A 17,768-nucleotide genomic window follows, 5' to 3' on the forward strand; every position below is an offset into this window, starting at 1 on the left:
ACACTCTTGACAAGGGAGGCAAGGCCATTTTCGTCATGTTGGACCTAACAGCAGCGTTCAACACACTGCCCCATTTCAAACTACTCAAATGCCTTCAAGCGATAGGGATCAGAAACATTGCCTTGAAACAGCTGACCTCTTCTTTGAACAATCGAAGCCAAGAAGTATGGATGCCTCCATTTTCTTCACCAGCTAGAACTCTGATGGTAGGCGTACTCCAGGGATCTGCCTTAATCCCCACTCTGTTTAACATTTGCCTCACGCCTTTGGCAATCTTGGCAGAGTCAATGGTCGCAAAAGTAATTTCTTACTCTGATGATACGCAGCTTCTCTTCTTCTGTGTGAGGGTAGAGAAGCTGGACGGGTAGCTCATTTCTAAATGTCTCGCTAAGGTGTTTTAGTGGCTGGCCCTGCACCAACTGAAATGCAACTCGGATAAGACAGAGATTGTGATCTTCCTAGATGCCCCTTCTAACTTACTGAGAACTTTCTGGCCTAAAGATGTGCTGCAGCCAGGTCCTCTTCAAAATTCTGTGAAGAATCTAGGCATTAAATTAGACAGCACCCTCTCTTTCCAACCCCAGATACAAGCTTTAATCTGCTCATGCTGCAGCACTCTTCATATGCTGAAAAGATTCATACCTCTCCTGTCTAAGTCTGCCGGCAAAAGTTATCCAGGCTCTGATCAGGATCAGACTGGATTATGGGAATGCCCTTTATCTCGGAATTCCTGATTACCTTCTTAATAGACTTTAGGTGGTGCAGAATTCGGCAGCCGGACTTCTACTCAAACTTACACCTAGGGCTCCAATGTCTACCCATCTAAAGGTCCTTCATTGGCTCCCTGTAAAAAAGAGGGTGCAATTTAAGTCCATGGTATTAATGCACAACTCTAGAGCTGGTTATCTCAGAGAGAGGATTCATGAATACACCCCAGCTCGGACTCTGCGATCTTCCTCCGCTCACCTAGCAAGAGTGCATCGGATCCACTGACTTGGAATCAGTGGTAGTTTCTTCTCCTATCTAGGGCCGGTCACTTAGAATAAAGTTCTGAGAGACCTCTGCCTAGTCAGTGAGATCGCTGTTTTCAGGAAGGAACTAAAAATGTGGCTTTTCGTGCAATCAGTCTAGGTTTTTATGTTTGGTGCCTTAAGCCTGAGCGCCGGGACACTCCTTGACTAGCTGTGCGCTGTACAAATTGTTATAACGTAACATATGAAGTTCAGAGTCACACATAATTCATAAGAACAGTGTTCAGAAGCCAATGATGGATGAATAGATGGGTGTAACTGAAAATTCTGTTATCAGATAAACAGCAGTTCAGTAGTTAGCGGTGGCCATGTGTTGAATGGGAGATAGAGACTAAGGTATCAAGCCATAGTCTTGCTGCCAATGCTTTTCCTATAGTGCAAGAGTTATATGTTGGCGACTTCTTTAAGTGGTTTAGTTATAAAGAAGTGATCCTTATGAGAAATATGTGATGGCAAGAAACAACTTCAGTGGACCCCAGTAAAGAGCTATCAGATGGCCTGCTGAAAAGAAGGTGCTGCACAATTTCAAAGCAGACACAGGGCTAGGGGGGGTACTATTCTGCCGAACTTTCATGTTGGAACTAAGCTGACGGGTGCATCAGAAACGGATATGAAGGTCGACACAGGAATACCAAAAATGTGCTTCTTGGATTGCTTTTGCTGATCGGGTGAGGATAAACTAAATGGCATCTCAGCAGGCAGATAAAATGCTGTATGCCAGCATATTGGTTTGAGTCAAAATGTTAATCCTGGGAGAACCTGCTCTCAGCCAAGCCTTAAGAAGAGACAGTGAGGGACAAAGGCATGGTCCCAGAAATATAGGGAGGGTAGCACAGCTCCAGAGGCTTTCAGTGGTTTAGAAAGGGATAAACAAAATGGGTGGAACAATCCAAAGAATGTAAGGAGGTGGGAAAGAAGTGGCCTTCCCTCTCACTGGCAACCTACATGTAGCAACCTACATGCAGTCACTACACGTCTCTTCCCCCTCAGGGAAGGGAACAAAGCAAAGGGAACCAACCAGGAAGACACAGGGGTGGGACTGAGAAGTAACACAGGGAGAAATGGGAGATCTTAATTTCAAACTGGAAGCATATCCCCTGAATACCTAGAGACCCAAAGTGAACGTGCTAGGACAAAACGAGAGAGTAGAAACAGTTCCCAATACCGTACTTGGTGGCCACCAAAGTGGCCTATGTCTGCATAGAGTTCTGGTCTAAGTGTAAAGTAAAACTAAAGGAGAAAACAGAATAACCACATAGACACCCTTAAAATACAAGGAGACAGCACTAATGACCCAGCAAGACCTCGAGCTTGATTTAAACCTTAAAGATTAATGAGGGTTGCTTTTCTTTTGAAGGATTGCCTTCGGGGTAATATGTTTTACGAAGACTGGATCTTCCATATAAGACCCACCATAGCAATTTACGAAATGTAAAGGAAATCAGTAGTCACTTAGTCATCTTCCAGAATGTCAAGTGGTCAAAAGTGTGCCTTGAATTCTCATCACCAGTGGTAGAGCTCTAAATCCTTAAGTGTACCACTGTGAGAAAGTGGATTATTAGTTGAAGTGGATGGTAGTCCTCTTCAGGCAATCGGGGTACTATTCCCTACTAGGTTCAGCTAGGTCTCAATAATTTAAACCTGAACTCAACCCTTGGTTGCTGTAGCACAGAGCAGACAAGCTTAACTTGGCGAAATGTGTAAAGCATCTATGTATCAAAACTGCTAAAAAGTAGACAGCACAACACCATGGAAATCCCACTTCAATTTATAAAAATAGAGTAAAATATAGTGAGCAAATAAACACGAAAACAACAAAAATCTGTAGGGAAGCGGACATATAATTTTTTCAAAGTTTTAACTGTTCTTGGGCCAAAAGGCAAAAATCACTAACTGCGGGTATCTGATCGGATTAGACCGGGTCAAAGTCAAAAGTTTTAATATATTTTTTTGATTTATTCATTAATTGCAACAGCAAAAATAACAGAGAAGAAAAATAATCACTTTAAACTTTCCCCAGGACAGTGCATTGCATGATAGAATAGAATAGAATCCAGGTTGGACATAGGCAGTGAATCAGGCTGGATAGGTAACGACATTTACAATCTGATAGGGCTATATCTAGGTGAACCATCCACCCCCATAAAATGGCACCAGACATGTAACCCTGGCAACGAGCAACTAGGTCCATCATAAGGCAGGTCCAACCCAGAGAGTCCAGCCTCCATCCCCATCAGAAGTCCAGCCGCTGTAAGATGGTAGAACCCTGCCCTTACTGCTGTTTGAGGTGCCCAGCTGGTTCAGGACCACCCTGCATGAGTAGGTCTCTTATCTCCCTAGGTCTGTTCTTGGGTGGGAGCAAAAGATAGTAAGTGTTCAATTGTTCCTGACAATATAATAAGTTGTGAAGCCACATTTTGACAGCGGGCGGGTGTATTCTTCCCCAGTGGCAAGCCAAAGATTTCTTTGCCAGCAACAGTGCTATGGATCTATATCATGCACCTCCCATGGTATATTAGGAGTGCTGCCCTGCATGGCCAGTTTGGTGAGGGTGACACAGTCATATCAATCATTGCAGAAAGAGCATAGAATATCTGGCTATAGGAGGGCACAGCGAATAAAGTCTGCCGTGGCGGCACCACAGTGAGCGCATCTGGAATCTGTTCATAGCCCCAGGCACAGAGTTTAAGTGGAGTGTGGAACACCCAGTGTAGAAATTTAAAGTGAAATAGCCATAGCTGGCCATTGGGGCCTACGGCCCGGTCTGTGTTGAGTAAAAAGCCCATTCCTTGGGGGTTATCGTCTCTCTGAAGCCCAACCCCGCCCATGCATCTCTCACCACCGGTGTTACTAGTGGGGCAGTAGCCTGTGTTGTCATATATAAACAAGTACCAAAGTGCCTGCAAGATTCCACTGTCAGCAGGGTAATCAATACCTGATATTCAGGGGGTGCTCGCGAGAAGGGTGAGGCAGTGTTCTTTGCATTTTGCATGTATCTGTAAATATTGGAAAAAGTCTCGGGCTGAGGGCTGCTCCCGTTCTGTCATGTTAAAAGCAGGTAGAATTTCACTTTTCAGGAACAGGTCACCCATGGACTTCACCTTCCAAGAAACCAATTTGATAATGTATTCGAGCCATTGGTGCTTAGCAACTGCAGAAAGTGTGTAAGGGCCTGGTATGTTGAAAATAACCCCATATCACATACCGATTCCCCCATTCCATCTGTGTGTTTGCTACTGTGTGGATATTTGCATGCTTGCGCTTAGTCACCTGGCCTATGAGTGTGGTGAGTAAGGGTGGGGAAGGCCGCATATTGCTCTTCTAAGCCATATAGGATGGTGGGTGCAGCCAATAATAAGCATATTGGGTTTGCGAGCAAAGATAATAATACAACTCGAAGTCTGGCGCGGCCAGACTTACCTGTTCGTACGGCAAAGTGAGTTTCTCAATTGACCCAAGGCAGTTTAGTGGCCCATGCAAGTTTAATTATGAGAGACATGAGAGTGTAGAAAAATTGCCTATTCAAGTGGATTGGTATGTTATCAAATAAGTACAAATGTTTCAGTAGGAGCATCATCTCCAGCATGGCAATTCTACCATGCAAGGATAAAGTGAGTTTAATCCACTGTGCCACCTGATCTTCCATTTTTGAAATAGTAGTGCCATCATTCTCCTTGATTATGGTCTCCCAGTTTAGGCTTACCCAAATGCCAAGGCATTTGGGGGATGTACTGCACCAGGGGATATGATAGTCAAACGGCTGTTCGTCATTGCCGGGGTTAGGGGAAATATGGCAGACTTATTCCAGTTTATCGCTATTCCTGACAGTACTCGAAGCAGAGTAAATTCTTGTGTAACAGAGGCGAGGATATGGCAGTGGTTACAAAGATAAAGTGTAATGTCATCAGCGTATAGGGATACAATTAATTTGTGCGGTGAAAATGTAATCCCCTTATGCCCATCTAGCTACCAAATGGCACAGGCAAAAGTCTCCGTTGCTATGACAAATAGTAAGGGGGAAAAGGGGCATCCCTCAAACCAGTCAGATGTCACACTCTGGCCCTAGGGGAGGTGCAGAGTAGTTTTATTAATCGAATAAAATACAAGGGGAAACCCATGCGGCTCCGTGCAGCAAATAGGTACCCCCCACTCTACAGAGTAAAATGTCTTGGTGACTTCTTAACAGTACCACTACTGCATCCTCTACTGGATCAGTTGGGTGCAGATGTGCAAATAGCATTTGCAGAGTGTGTACAGTAGACCTTCCAGTTATAAACCTTGCTTGGTCCAGGAGGATCACCTGGGTAGCAGGTGTTGGATTCTGTTAGCATGAATTTTGGCATAAATCTTCGAATCAGTGTTTATAAGCAACAGTGGGCGATAAGAATATGGGTATTGTGGGTGCTTACCAGGTTTCAACTGCATAATTTCATGGCCTCCTGAAAAAAGAGAGGAGAGCCACTCTCCCATACCTCAGCAAAGAGAAGCTGGAATCTGGGTGCCAGAATATTTAGCATATGCTTTGTAAAATTCAGACCTAAAACCATCGCATCCCGACGACTTGCCTGTGAGCAGCCCAAATATGGCCTTGGTAATTTCAAGAGTAATGTGCTCCTCCAAAAAAAGGTGTAGTGGCCCCTCCAGCCAAGCCAGGGCAACTCTGTCAAAGTAGGCTGTATAGTCCGCTGATGTGGTAGAGTAGTGTTTCACATATAGGTTGGTGTAGAACTCTACAAATTCATTTAAGATAGCATTCGATCCTTGTCTTACAATGCCATCATCGTCTCACTGTATGCCCTGGCACTGGCAAAGCGGTACATATGTTTTACCCCCCTAGCCGCTTCCTCTATGAACTCATCGAGTTTGGCATGGATGGCTAAGAGAATATCTGCAGAGGAATTAGTGCTTATATAATAGTTTTTATTAGCTGGTAGAGTAAAATACAATGACAAATTTATCAGAAGCTGTCATACATAACAGACAACTGTAAATAGTAAGGGCCTTATGTAGGTAGCCTAACATTTACCACTTCATAAATGCCGAATTTTACCGATTCAGTATTTATGAAGTGGTAAATGCTATGTAGGTAATCAGTCTGTAAATATTACCGAATCGGAATTGGTCGGTAATTTAGAATCGGTATTTACCGATTCAGTAATGGTAACTGGCTTCCTATTGATTCCTATGGGCCAGGAGGCCCATAGGAATCAATGGGAAGCCAGTTACCATTACCGAATCGGTAAATACCGATTCGGTAATGGGGGGAGCACAATCAAGGGTGGCAGGGTGTCACAGTGACACCCTGTTGCACCCCTGATTCCTGCATGTGTGCACATGCGGCGCACATACATGCCCTAAGGGCATGTATGTCTGCCACATTGCACACTTCACAGTGCACAAAAATGCTTTTTCACAGCTAATCGTCATTTACCACCAACTTTTAGTTGGTGGTAAATAACGAATCCCCACACCCACGACACACTCCCCCTACATCTCATTTCAGGATTCGGTATTTACCGAATCTGTAAAATTACCGATTCGGTAATTTTACCGAATCGGTAAATTACCGAATCCTGAAATGTGCCCCCTACATACCAAAAGCCTAAATACGGGTCGGTAACGGTATATTTACCGAAAATCGGCCGTTACCGACCGGTATTAGGCTTCCTACATATGGCCCTAAATGTTTAAAGTGCAAAGTGAACAAATGTAATCACAGATAGAGCACAAATAGCAGCAGTTATGTATGCACCATAAGCCATACAGACATGTCTCAAATAGGTAAAAGGTCTAGGTATACTAGCTGAAAAGATCTAAGCACTTGACATACAAGTATGATCGTAAATAATGCGAAGATAGCATTTCAAAAAGATGCAACATTTAAAAACATCAAAAAATAACAGCAATGCTAAAACACGGACCCAGTCTACTCTGATATGCAGAGAGAATTTCAACCACCTAATCAGAGCATGTTCTTTAAAGTGCATCTAACCATCAGACATAGAGCAGTTGTGCCTTTAAAATGCACTGAGTCTCGTACAACCAAGAAACTCAAAAACATGTATAAGTAGAAGATCTCATTGTGAACAAACACATGGATCCCACAGTTCTTATATTTCATTATCCGCTCCTATACACAGCAGGAAATAGCGCCACGGCTGCTCGAATTTATCGATTTGGTTATTCCTCTTGGCATACAAAAATTCTAATTGCCGTATCTTGCTCATTTTAATTTTCTATTGACCACATTTTCCAGCACTGTAAAACGTGTGAGCTTGTGATCGAAGCTGCCATGAAAATAAACGTTTGTTTAGATTTCGTGAAAGCTTTATTATTAGCAAACACCCTCAAAAGTGCGACTAATATACCTGACACCAACCTTTTAGATATTCTTTGATAGAAAAGGATAAATATATGTTGCCAAATCAATTGTAGGGTTTGACATGTACAGAAAATATGTGCCCGGTCTCCCTGCGCCTTCGTGGTACTTGTGAAGCATTTGTTTAAAATATTGGGAAAACATTTGTTTAAAAATTGAGAGGTATAATAAAGTTCCCCTCTGGCAAAAAAAAATTATTATTTTTAAATTGGCTGCCATAAACAGTTTATGCCCAAAAACGGAAATGTGCACCCACTGATTTAGATAAATTGCGCAACCACTAAATGATGCTACTATTTGGAGACAATGTGGGATATAGTTTTGTTGAGTTTTCTGATGCAACACTCTATAACAACTACCAACTCCAAACATATTATACTTATAGAATCATTTCAAAACATTTGCTGTAAATGAGTCTAAATCAGGATTAACATTCCCCAAAAAGCTGAAGATTTTAACGAAACTGATCCATAGGGATGGATTCCTGTACACTTGCAGGCCTGACTGCTTCCAGGTCTTCCATCTACCATTTATACTAAAGTCCGATAACATACTATGCCAAAATACAATTGTTGATTCCATAAGAAATATTTGTATTTTATCCTTTATTTTTACACAAAATTGTTGTGTTCAACTATTTATACCTAGTTTTCTTGGGTCGTTTCCACGATTTAAACAAAAAAACGAGAATTGCAACCCTAGCTCCTGCACCATAATCCATAAAAAATTAAATATATATCCGGTTGGAATTGCTCCGCGAATGTTTGTGCATGAGAGTCAAAGAAGGCTACCTGATCGATCTGATAAAAAAAGCCAACTCACCCTGATCCTTCGCTAGTTGAATAGCCCACGAGTTGATACGTGGTTGCTCTAGTTTCCATATAAATCTCCTAATTAGACTATCCACTGCCTTACAATAATTTTTCTTAAGTCTAATAAGTGCATTAGAAAAGTAGAGTAAAAAAAACAGGGGTTAAATTGACATTGTAATGAAAGCACCTCTGTCTCTGATAGACAATTCTAAAAAGCTCCAAGACTCCAACATTCTCTTGACTTTTCAGGATGTTGCATGATAATTTATCTTATACATATCAGGAATGTTGGAGGTGATAAAAACCCTGAGAAACCTAGTAGGGCACGTAGGCTCCCACTGATCTCTAATTACAATAGGAAGGTCCTTGGCATAGACAATAAATAGATGTTTAATGTTCTAATGGGTAAGTGTAAAATATATGGATATTGCAAGTCACCTCGGAGTTCCATAACCTTATAAAGGAACTCTGCCTTCGGCCTCGTTCCTCTATGTGGTTCTGGAACTCCTCAGTGACTTGCAGTATCCTTATAATGTACTGCAGGAGCTACTTTCTCAATTATATAATTGTGAACCACCCAGTCGCTGATTATTTAAAAAAAAAAAAAATGGCAGAACTAAACTGTAATAACCTATTAAAGTCGAGTTCTGATGTCATAATGCCTGCTGCAATAGCCAGCAGCTGAAGTGAAATGCAAGTCCGGTCATGGAACAGCCGTTTAAAGCAACACAAATGTTGGTTTTCTTTCTTCTACTCTGATATTTTAGCTTACAGAAGTTAGCAGAAAGAACATATTTCTTTGTTGCATTTCTTAGATATTTGTAGAAAAGTTAGAATCTTTCTAATGCTTCTACACATTTTGAACTACAGCTTTTTTTTTTACTGACTTGTATTGCACTGTTTCTAATATCATTTTCTTAAACACATATCTAACAGGTTTATGATGTGTTTAATGTTGTACTAGAGGTTCTATTTGTATTCTTCATGTTTGCAAACATACTCTCACTTTCATATGAAAGAGCTGTGCACCAAGGTTTTATTAAGTGGTTTGTGGGGAAAATGTGTCCCCCCCCCCGCCCCCCCCCCTTGCAGTTTCATAACCTTATAAAGGAACTCGGCCTTTGGCCTCATTCCTCTATATAGATATTGAACTTCTCCCTGACTTGCAATATCCTTCCACAGTACGAAGTACGGCAGAGCATACTTTATTTCTGAAATAATTACAATTCTGATACCTTTGTTGCACAGGGCACTGCCTTATGATCAAGCAGCGTGTTTTTTTGAAGTATGGGCTAGTGGAAAGCAGTAAATAAAAGTAACGCTTGGAAATGTTCATGCTTATTACTCCTGGACACTGCTGTCAAATTCTGGGAATGCCATTTAGATTTAAATTGTTTGCTTTGCTCTTGCTGTTCATTTAGTACATATTAATAAACATGTTGTGGCTATCCTGTTTTTGATTAATGCTCTTTGGCATTTATTCCCTGCAGGCACTTGAGGAAGGGGGTGATTGCTTGGGAGAGTTACCTACCCCCGCAGCGTATCTTCTAATTATACATCTGAGAGAAGGAAGAAATCTGGTTATAAGGGATCGGTCTGGTAAATAAACTATTTGGTTTTCAATTGATCTAATGTCCCTAGGGATTGGGGGACAGTGAAGTATTACTACGTTTGCATGCTCGCCATTTCTCAAGCAGACCCATTTGCCTATTATATTTCCTTATAAGTTTCAAGGCATGCAGTTGTGTTGCAGAATGGCAAGGGCAAAGGAGGATACAGAAATGTCAATTTCCTGCACAATATTGCAATGTCTGACCTATTTCGAAAGTCTTCGCAATGGTTTCCGTTCTACAGTGTTTTGCAAGCATGTCCGCAATTGAGAAAAAAACATGCAATTTCAAAGCCTTCGGTGAAACAAATTGAAACATAGTCGGCCTCAAGTTATATATAATGTTGCCAAGACAAATGATGCCATCTACATACTGTACGAGTAAATACAGGACAATTCTGTCATTTAGCATTGCTATGACTATGCATTCCCACCACTTCCCCATAAAATCTCATTCTTAGATAGAATAAATATTAAACATGCAGGGATGATAAGACTACTAAACCAACATAATCCACCAACAGTAAAGCAAAGCAAAAAAAAACAAGTGTGACTAGAAGGGAAGCGAATATGAAAAAATTATATTTGAGAAGGAAACAATAAGAGGTCGCAGTAATTAAAAACAGAAGAAAACTACAACAACCAAGTCACAGAAGAAGAACCTCCTGTCCTTAATTTGTAAAAGAATAACAATATATATATATATTTATATATATATATATATATATATATATATATATATATATATATATATATATATATCAGGCGCCACAAAATCCTAAACTAACTTTAAATGTTGTTTGTGATCAATAAAGTAAAATAAACTGAGAGCGACCCCTCGTACAATGAAGGGAAAGGGGTACTAATCACAAATCTCAACAAGACAATCCCAATGAAACTACACAATGGTACAATCCTATTATAAATTATCACACATATATGACTAAGGTTCTAGAATTATGTCACATTTATTAAAAAAGGGTTTACAATAAAAATCCTAAATCAATTTATACAGTGCATGTTAAAAACAATTACTTCATTTCTTCATATATGTTGTACATTTGAAAATAAGAATTACAAAACACAAACTGTTATGAGCCCGCATAACAGAAAACAAACACAGACAATGGACTTTGTCATTTATGGCACATCCTAAATGACCGTAAATTTTACACCGTGGTTTGGGATATATGAGACCCACTACTATCTCCAATTCTCTACGGCGGTCGCTTGGATTGTGTCTATCTTTGGCGTCGACGCGTTTCGATGGTTTTGACTTTATATGACCATCTTTGTCAAGACAACTTATAGGCTTGAGTTGCTTCCGGCTCAATTTCGAACCTAAAAAGACATAAGTGCTATTAACAAACTGAATAGAGGTTCTACTGGAGAGATATCAAATCCTCTAACCTTGTTGGCCTCTATTTAACATGATTGTCTTATAATTTACGATTTCCCCAGTATGTTATCAAATCTGTTTAAACAGCCTTTATACACTCTGCCTAATCACAATATTTAGTTGTTTGTATAGCTCAAATTTCCTACTACTTTACTATGGGGCATTACGGCTGTAGATAGCTCTAAATATAGTAATTCTACCTCCACATATTAACCATGTTGCTGTCCTCCATGTTGTATAATGCTCACATTATCTCTTCCTCACCTTTATTAATCTTGCCCTCTACATGGAGCACTCTTCCTGAGATGGTTGTTAAAGGAAGGATTACGTACTGGTACAGTGTGTTTGTTTCAATTTAGCCAAGGTACACTGACACGCGTTGCTGTGGAATAACATAACGGCATAGGTTATTGTTGAGATAGCCTCAATTAGTCTTATCCGGCTACATTGACAAAATACGCTTACCGGTATGTATAGATGCGCTAACATAGCGTAACGTAGCGTATTTCTTAGTGAATATAATCGACAGAGACGAGGGTCCGTTTCATATACCCTTGTATAACGTCTCCAATTTAGTCCCTAAAAATAAAAAGGAACCGTTAAATAGCACGGAACCACGCTATTCTCACTGGTAAATGCCTGTAATGCAATTGCATCGAGGCCGCGCTGCCTTACTGGGTCCCTGTATTAATAAGGTTACCGAGTCTCACCTTACGGCTTGCAAATTCATCCGCCGGTGTGGAGTCTTCTTGCTCCGTCTGTTCTTAGATTATCTAATCAGTTCGCCTATTTGTTAGAAAGGCTCGACTCTCATGATTGGCTCAATTAATCACATGTCGCCGCTCTCGTATAAGATTCTATCATAAAACGGAATACGTGGCTTCTGATTGGGTTATATCTCTACTCTTAAGAGAAGGGTTTTTTTTAATTATTAAAGTGTTAACATCGATCACAGTTTTTTATATATTACGAAAGCGTATGTTTTGCGTGTAATATTACAAACTGTGTGCGCTCGCACGCGTGTATTGGATGTGTATAACGCTATTGCTATTTTTGGAATACATTCCAAATGGAACCCCATGTTTAACGTCATAGTTTAAATCCAAGTACAATACAACTTTATTGTTCCTGTCTATTAGTTACAAATGGTCCTAGAAAGTCTTAATGCAATTACATGGCATGTTGGAAAGAATACATCAATGCAAGAATGTATTGCACTACCTCAATGATGGCATATAATCCGAAAAACATTATTGACATCGCTATCATCAGAATACACATATAATATCATAAAGTGCATCGCCCAATATAAGCATACAGATATAACTTTTAAAATTGCCCTCAATTTGCCCAGATATTGGATACATCAAATGTATAAGTAAAAATCCTTTTACAACAAACTAAGTCTCAGAACAGTACAATCTTAATGTTACCTCAGATCATAACCTCCCCAGGTTATATACATTTCAACAGGGTATCTATGTGGAGATGATACTCATCCAATCTTCTTTCGTGTTTAGTCCCCTGTCAACTGTATTTAAATAACAAATGTGCCACTGCTCTCTCTTTTTCCTGGTGGTATCAGGATCACCACCTCTTCTATTGACAAATATTCTCTCCAAAATAAACCATTGAAACTGATCACAAGTATGGTTCATTTGATTAAAATGGTCTGTTAGCGGGGCGTTTACTTTTTTGGTTCGAATTGCCGACTTATGTTCTAAAATCCGGATACGTAGCTCCCTACTTGTTTCGCCTACATACCCGAGACCACAGGGACAAATTAGCAAATAAACCACATTCTTACTTCGGCAGTTGTTTAAGCCTTTAGCCCAAATTTTTTGGTTGTTGTATGTCACATTTTTAGCTTCTAGGCATAAGGGACAAATGGAGCAAGTTCCACATCTGTAATTGCCCTTGGCTTTATCTCCTGTGAGTGTATTCTGTGTCTCATGTTTCCCTTCGTAGGTTCTGACCAAAGCATTGCGTATAGTTTTGTTGCGTCGAAACGCGAACAAAGGCTTCTCTAACGTCACCTCAGACCCATGGTTCAAAATCTTCCAATTTCTGTTCACTATATTCTTTATCCGATTGCTCAGATTTGAAAATTGGGACACAAAAACTATACGTTCAGTTAGTTTGTTCTTGGTTCTGACTTTATTGACCTCGAGCAAATGATCTCGATTGTAAAATCTCGCTCTTTTAAATGAATGTTTAATGAGTTTGCCCGGATAACCTCTGGCCTTAAGTTTTTTCTTAAGGATTTCGGAATGGTGATAAAAATCAGAAAGGGTGGTACAGTTGCGTCTTAATCTTAAAAATTCCCCGAAGGGGATATTATCTTTCTGTGAACGTGGATGATTACTCCCATAGTGCAGGAGAGTGTTTTTGTCTGTAGGTTTGGAAAATAATTCTACCTGAAGGACATCATTAGAGTTCTTAATTTTGATGTCCAGAAACTCTACTTCAGACACGCTGTAATGAGCAGTGAATTTTAGGTTAGGATCCCCTAAGTTGATCCATTCCAAAAATGTTTCTAGTTCCTGACTAGCACCGTTCCAAATGAAGATGATATCATCGATATAACGGTGCCAGCAGGTAACATTTTCAAAATAGGGGGCCATCTCGTTATAAACATGTCTGGATTCGAAGTCACCCACATACAGGCATGCCAGACTTGGAGCACAGGTGGCCCCCATGCTGGTACCTTTCACTTGGATGTATGTTTCGTTTTTAAATAGAAAGATATTATTTTTAAGTACCAATTCTATACAGGACATAATGAACCCCTTACTAGCCCCATTAAGATCCTCATCATCCAGAATGTTGGAGATGACTTCAATCGTATCATTTTGGGGGATATTTGTATAAAGGGCTTCTATGTCCATGGTGACTAGAATTTGGGTGGCCCTATTGAAGCTAAGACCCTCAAAAATGGATATAGCATGTGCTGTATCTTTTAGATAGGATCTCTGTTTTTGAACAATGGGTTTTAGAACAATGGGTTTTAAAAAATGGTCAGCATATCTACTAAGGGGTTCCAACATCGATCCCACACTGCTCACGATGGGTCTCATGGGTGGAACTTTGCAGTTTTTATGGATCTTGGGAAGACCGTAGATAGCTGGTATCATCGGATGGGTGTTAAGTAAAAATCTATATTCGTTATCACATAGCCATCCCTGTTCTCTGACTGAGTTCAGTAAGGAAGACACTTCCCTTTTGAGGACATCAATGGATGTAAGGCGGATGGATTGATAATGTTCTTTGACATCGAGGAGATCCCTCATTCTTTTTTCATAGTCGCATGTATCAAAGATAACAACCCCCCCGCCTTTATCAGCAGGTTTGATCGTTATTAAGTTGCATTGTTGTAGGGATTTCAAAGCTGTCTTTTGGTTAGAGGTAAGATTATTATCATGATATTTATAGGCCGCCTGCCTCAAGTTTTTTATTTCCATTTCAACAACCCTCTCAAAAATTTCTACGTTCTTGTCTATTTGGCCTAAATTCGGAGTGAAAGTAGATTTTGGTTTTAGGCCTGATATGTTTAGTGGTGGTTCATACTCTTTATTTTCAAAAAATTTGTTTAATCTAATTTTCCTAAAGAAGCTCTTGAGGTCACTCTCTAATTCATAAAGATTATGGGGAGTTGTGGGAGCAAAGCTGAAGCCTTTCTTTAAAACCTTAATCTCATCAATAGTTAAAACTTTGCTGGATAGATTGATAATGGGAAGTTCTTCTACCTCCAGTATTGTCTGCTGCGGGTCGCTAGATATTCCTGTCCCGTGTTTTGAGGTTGATGGTTCCTCTGAGGTTCCTGGCGATTGTATCCTCTGTACCCCCTCTGGCCCCGATTTTGGCGTCTCCCTAAGAAAGGCTCCCGTTCAAATACCGGAGCGACTCCCATTTCTTTCACCTTCCTGTTCCTCTTCGCTACTAGAACCAGATATGTTGGAAAAAGTAACCCGTTTCTGGCCTCCTCTAGAGTAAAGGGGTCTGTCGTATTGTGGTCTATCCCACTTTTGGTCGTATTTGGCATTAAAATAGTCTTTATTCAGATACGGATATACCGTTTCAACATTGTATCTGTCTATATCTTTTCTAAGTTTTTTCATTTTCTTATTAGTAAGGTATTCTAAGAAGCTTTTTGCTTCCAGTTCAAGTTCCTCTAGTTTGTTTTTCGCTTCTTCAAGGGCGGTATTTTGTTTAAGACAGACTTCCAGTTCGTCAATTTGTTTTTTCTCTATCTCCAGGAGTTCCTGGGCTGTCTCAATGATAAGGATTAGCCAATCCCTACTACATCTGTTGGCTATATGAGTCCATGTTTCTAAAAATTTTGGATTATCAACAAAAAGACCTGGTTCGTTCCTTACTTGCAGCCCAAGTGGAATAACCCCAGCTTTTAAATATTCGATTAAAAATTCTGCATGTAATTCAGTTCGAATCAGTTTCTTTTTAGCATTCAGAATCTTTGAGTTGTTCGTGGCTGCTATTATTTAAATTATTTGTATTATTGCTACGAGGATTTCGACTTAAAAGTCTGTTAAATTGATCCTCTGTAAAACCAAAGGTTTTTAGTTTATCCATTTGTCAAATATCAAAATGCCGCCTCTATATAGTAGTAGGTCAGTTAGGTATTATCCAATGGTAGAGGGCGTAAAAACCCAGCGAACTCTCCAACCAACTGGTTGTGCTTATATCAGTATAATAAACTGAGAGCGACCCCTCGTACAATGAAGGGAAAGGGGTACTAATCACAAATCTCAACAAGACAATCCCAATGAAACTACACCAGCTGACCATTTTTTAAAACCCATTGTTCAAAAACAGAGATCCTATCTAAAAGATACAGCACATGCTATATCCATTTTTGAGGGTCTTAGCTTCAATAGGGCCACCCAAATTCTAGTCACCATGGACATAGAAGCCCTTTATACAAATATCCCCCAAAATGATACGATTGAAGTCATCTCCAACATTCTGGATGATGAGGATCTTAATGGGGCTAGTAAGGGGTTCATTATGTCCTGTATAGAATTGGTACTTAAAAATAATATCTTTCTATTTAAAAACGAAACATACATCCAAGTGAAAGTTACCAGCATGGGGGCCACCTGTGCTCCAAGTCTGGCATGCCTGTATGTGGGTGACTTCGAATCCAGACATGTTTATAACGAGATGGCCCCCTATTTTGAAAATGTTACCTGCTGGCACCGTTATATCGATGATATCATCTTCATTTGGAACGGTGCTAGTCAGGAACTAGAAACATTTTTGGAATGGATCAACTTAGGGGATCCTAACCTAAAATTCACTGCTCATTACAGCGTGTCTGAAGTAGAGTTTCTGGACATCAAAATTAAGAACTCTAATGATGTCCTTCAGGTAGAATTATTTTCCAAACCTACAGACAAAAACACTCTCCTGCACTATGGGAGTAATCATCCACGTTCACAGAAAGATAATATCCCCTTCGGGGAATTTTTAAGATTAAGACGCAACTGTACCACCCTTTCTGATTTTTATCACCATTCCGAAATCCTTAAGAAAAAACTTAAGGCCAGAGGTTATCCGGGCAAACTCATTAAACATTCATTTAAAAGAGCGAGATTTTACAATCGAGATCATTTGCTCGAGGTCAATAAAGTCCGAACCAAGAACAAACTAACTGAACGTATAGTTTTTGTGTCCCAATTTTCAAATCTGAGCAATCGGATAAAGAATATAGTGAACAGAAATTGGAAGATTTTGAACCATGGGTCTGAGGTGACGTTAGAGAAGCCTTTGTTCGCGTTTCGACGCAACAAAACTATACGCAATGCTTTGGTCAGAACCTACGAAGGGAAACATGAGACACAGAATACACTCACAGGAGATAAAGCCAAGGGCAATTACAGATGTGGAACTTGCTCCATTTGTCCCTTATGCCTAGAAGCTAAAAATGTGACATACAACAACCAAAAAATTTGGGCTAAAGGCTTAAACAACTGCCGAAGTAAGAATGTGGTTTATTTGCTAATTTGTCCCTGTGGTCTCGGGTATGTAGGCGAAACAAGTAGGGAGCTACGTATCCGGATTTTAGAACATAAGTCGGCAATTCGAACCAAAAAAGTAAACGCCCCGCTAACAGACCATTTTAATCAAATGAACCATACTTGTGATCAGTTTCAATGGTTTATTTTGGAGAGAATATTTGTCAATAGAAGAGGTGGTGATCCTGATACCACCAGGAAAAAGAGAGAGCAGTGGCACATTTGTTATTTAAATACAGTTGACAGGGGACTAAACACGAAAGAAGATTGGATGAGTATCATCTCCACATAGATACCCTGTTGAAATGTATATAACCTGGGGAGGTTATGATCTGAGGTAACATTAAGATTGTACTGTTCTGAGACTTAGTTTGTTGTAAAAGGATTTTTACTTATACATTTGATGTATCCAATATCTGGGCAAATTGAGGGCAATTTTAAAAGTTATATCTGTATGCTTATATTGGGCGATGCACTTTATGATATTATATGTGTATTCTGAT

The 17,768-nt window shown here is 40.0% G+C and overlaps 1 protein-coding gene across 3 annotated transcripts in view; it reads left to right on the forward strand.

Annotated features, from left to right (window-relative positions):
* MCTP2 (multiple C2 and transmembrane domain containing 2) overlaps positions 1–17,768 on the forward strand; it is a 765,697-nt gene that overhangs the window by 304,288 nt on the left and 443,641 nt on the right. For all 3 annotated transcript variants that reach the window (XM_085644499.1, XM_085644501.1, XM_085644500.1), the window contains exon 4: positions 9,713–9,821. In XM_085644499.1, coding sequence (XP_085500625.1) covers positions 9,713–9,821 — 109 coding nt within the window. The remainder of the gene's footprint in view (positions 1–9,712; positions 9,822–17,768) is intronic.

This window comes from Triturus cristatus, chromosome 3_1, assembly GCF_964204655.1.
Source record: "Triturus cristatus chromosome 3_1, aTriCri1.1, whole genome shotgun sequence".
Taxonomy (NCBI): domain Eukaryota; kingdom Metazoa; phylum Chordata; class Amphibia; order Caudata; family Salamandridae; genus Triturus; species Triturus cristatus.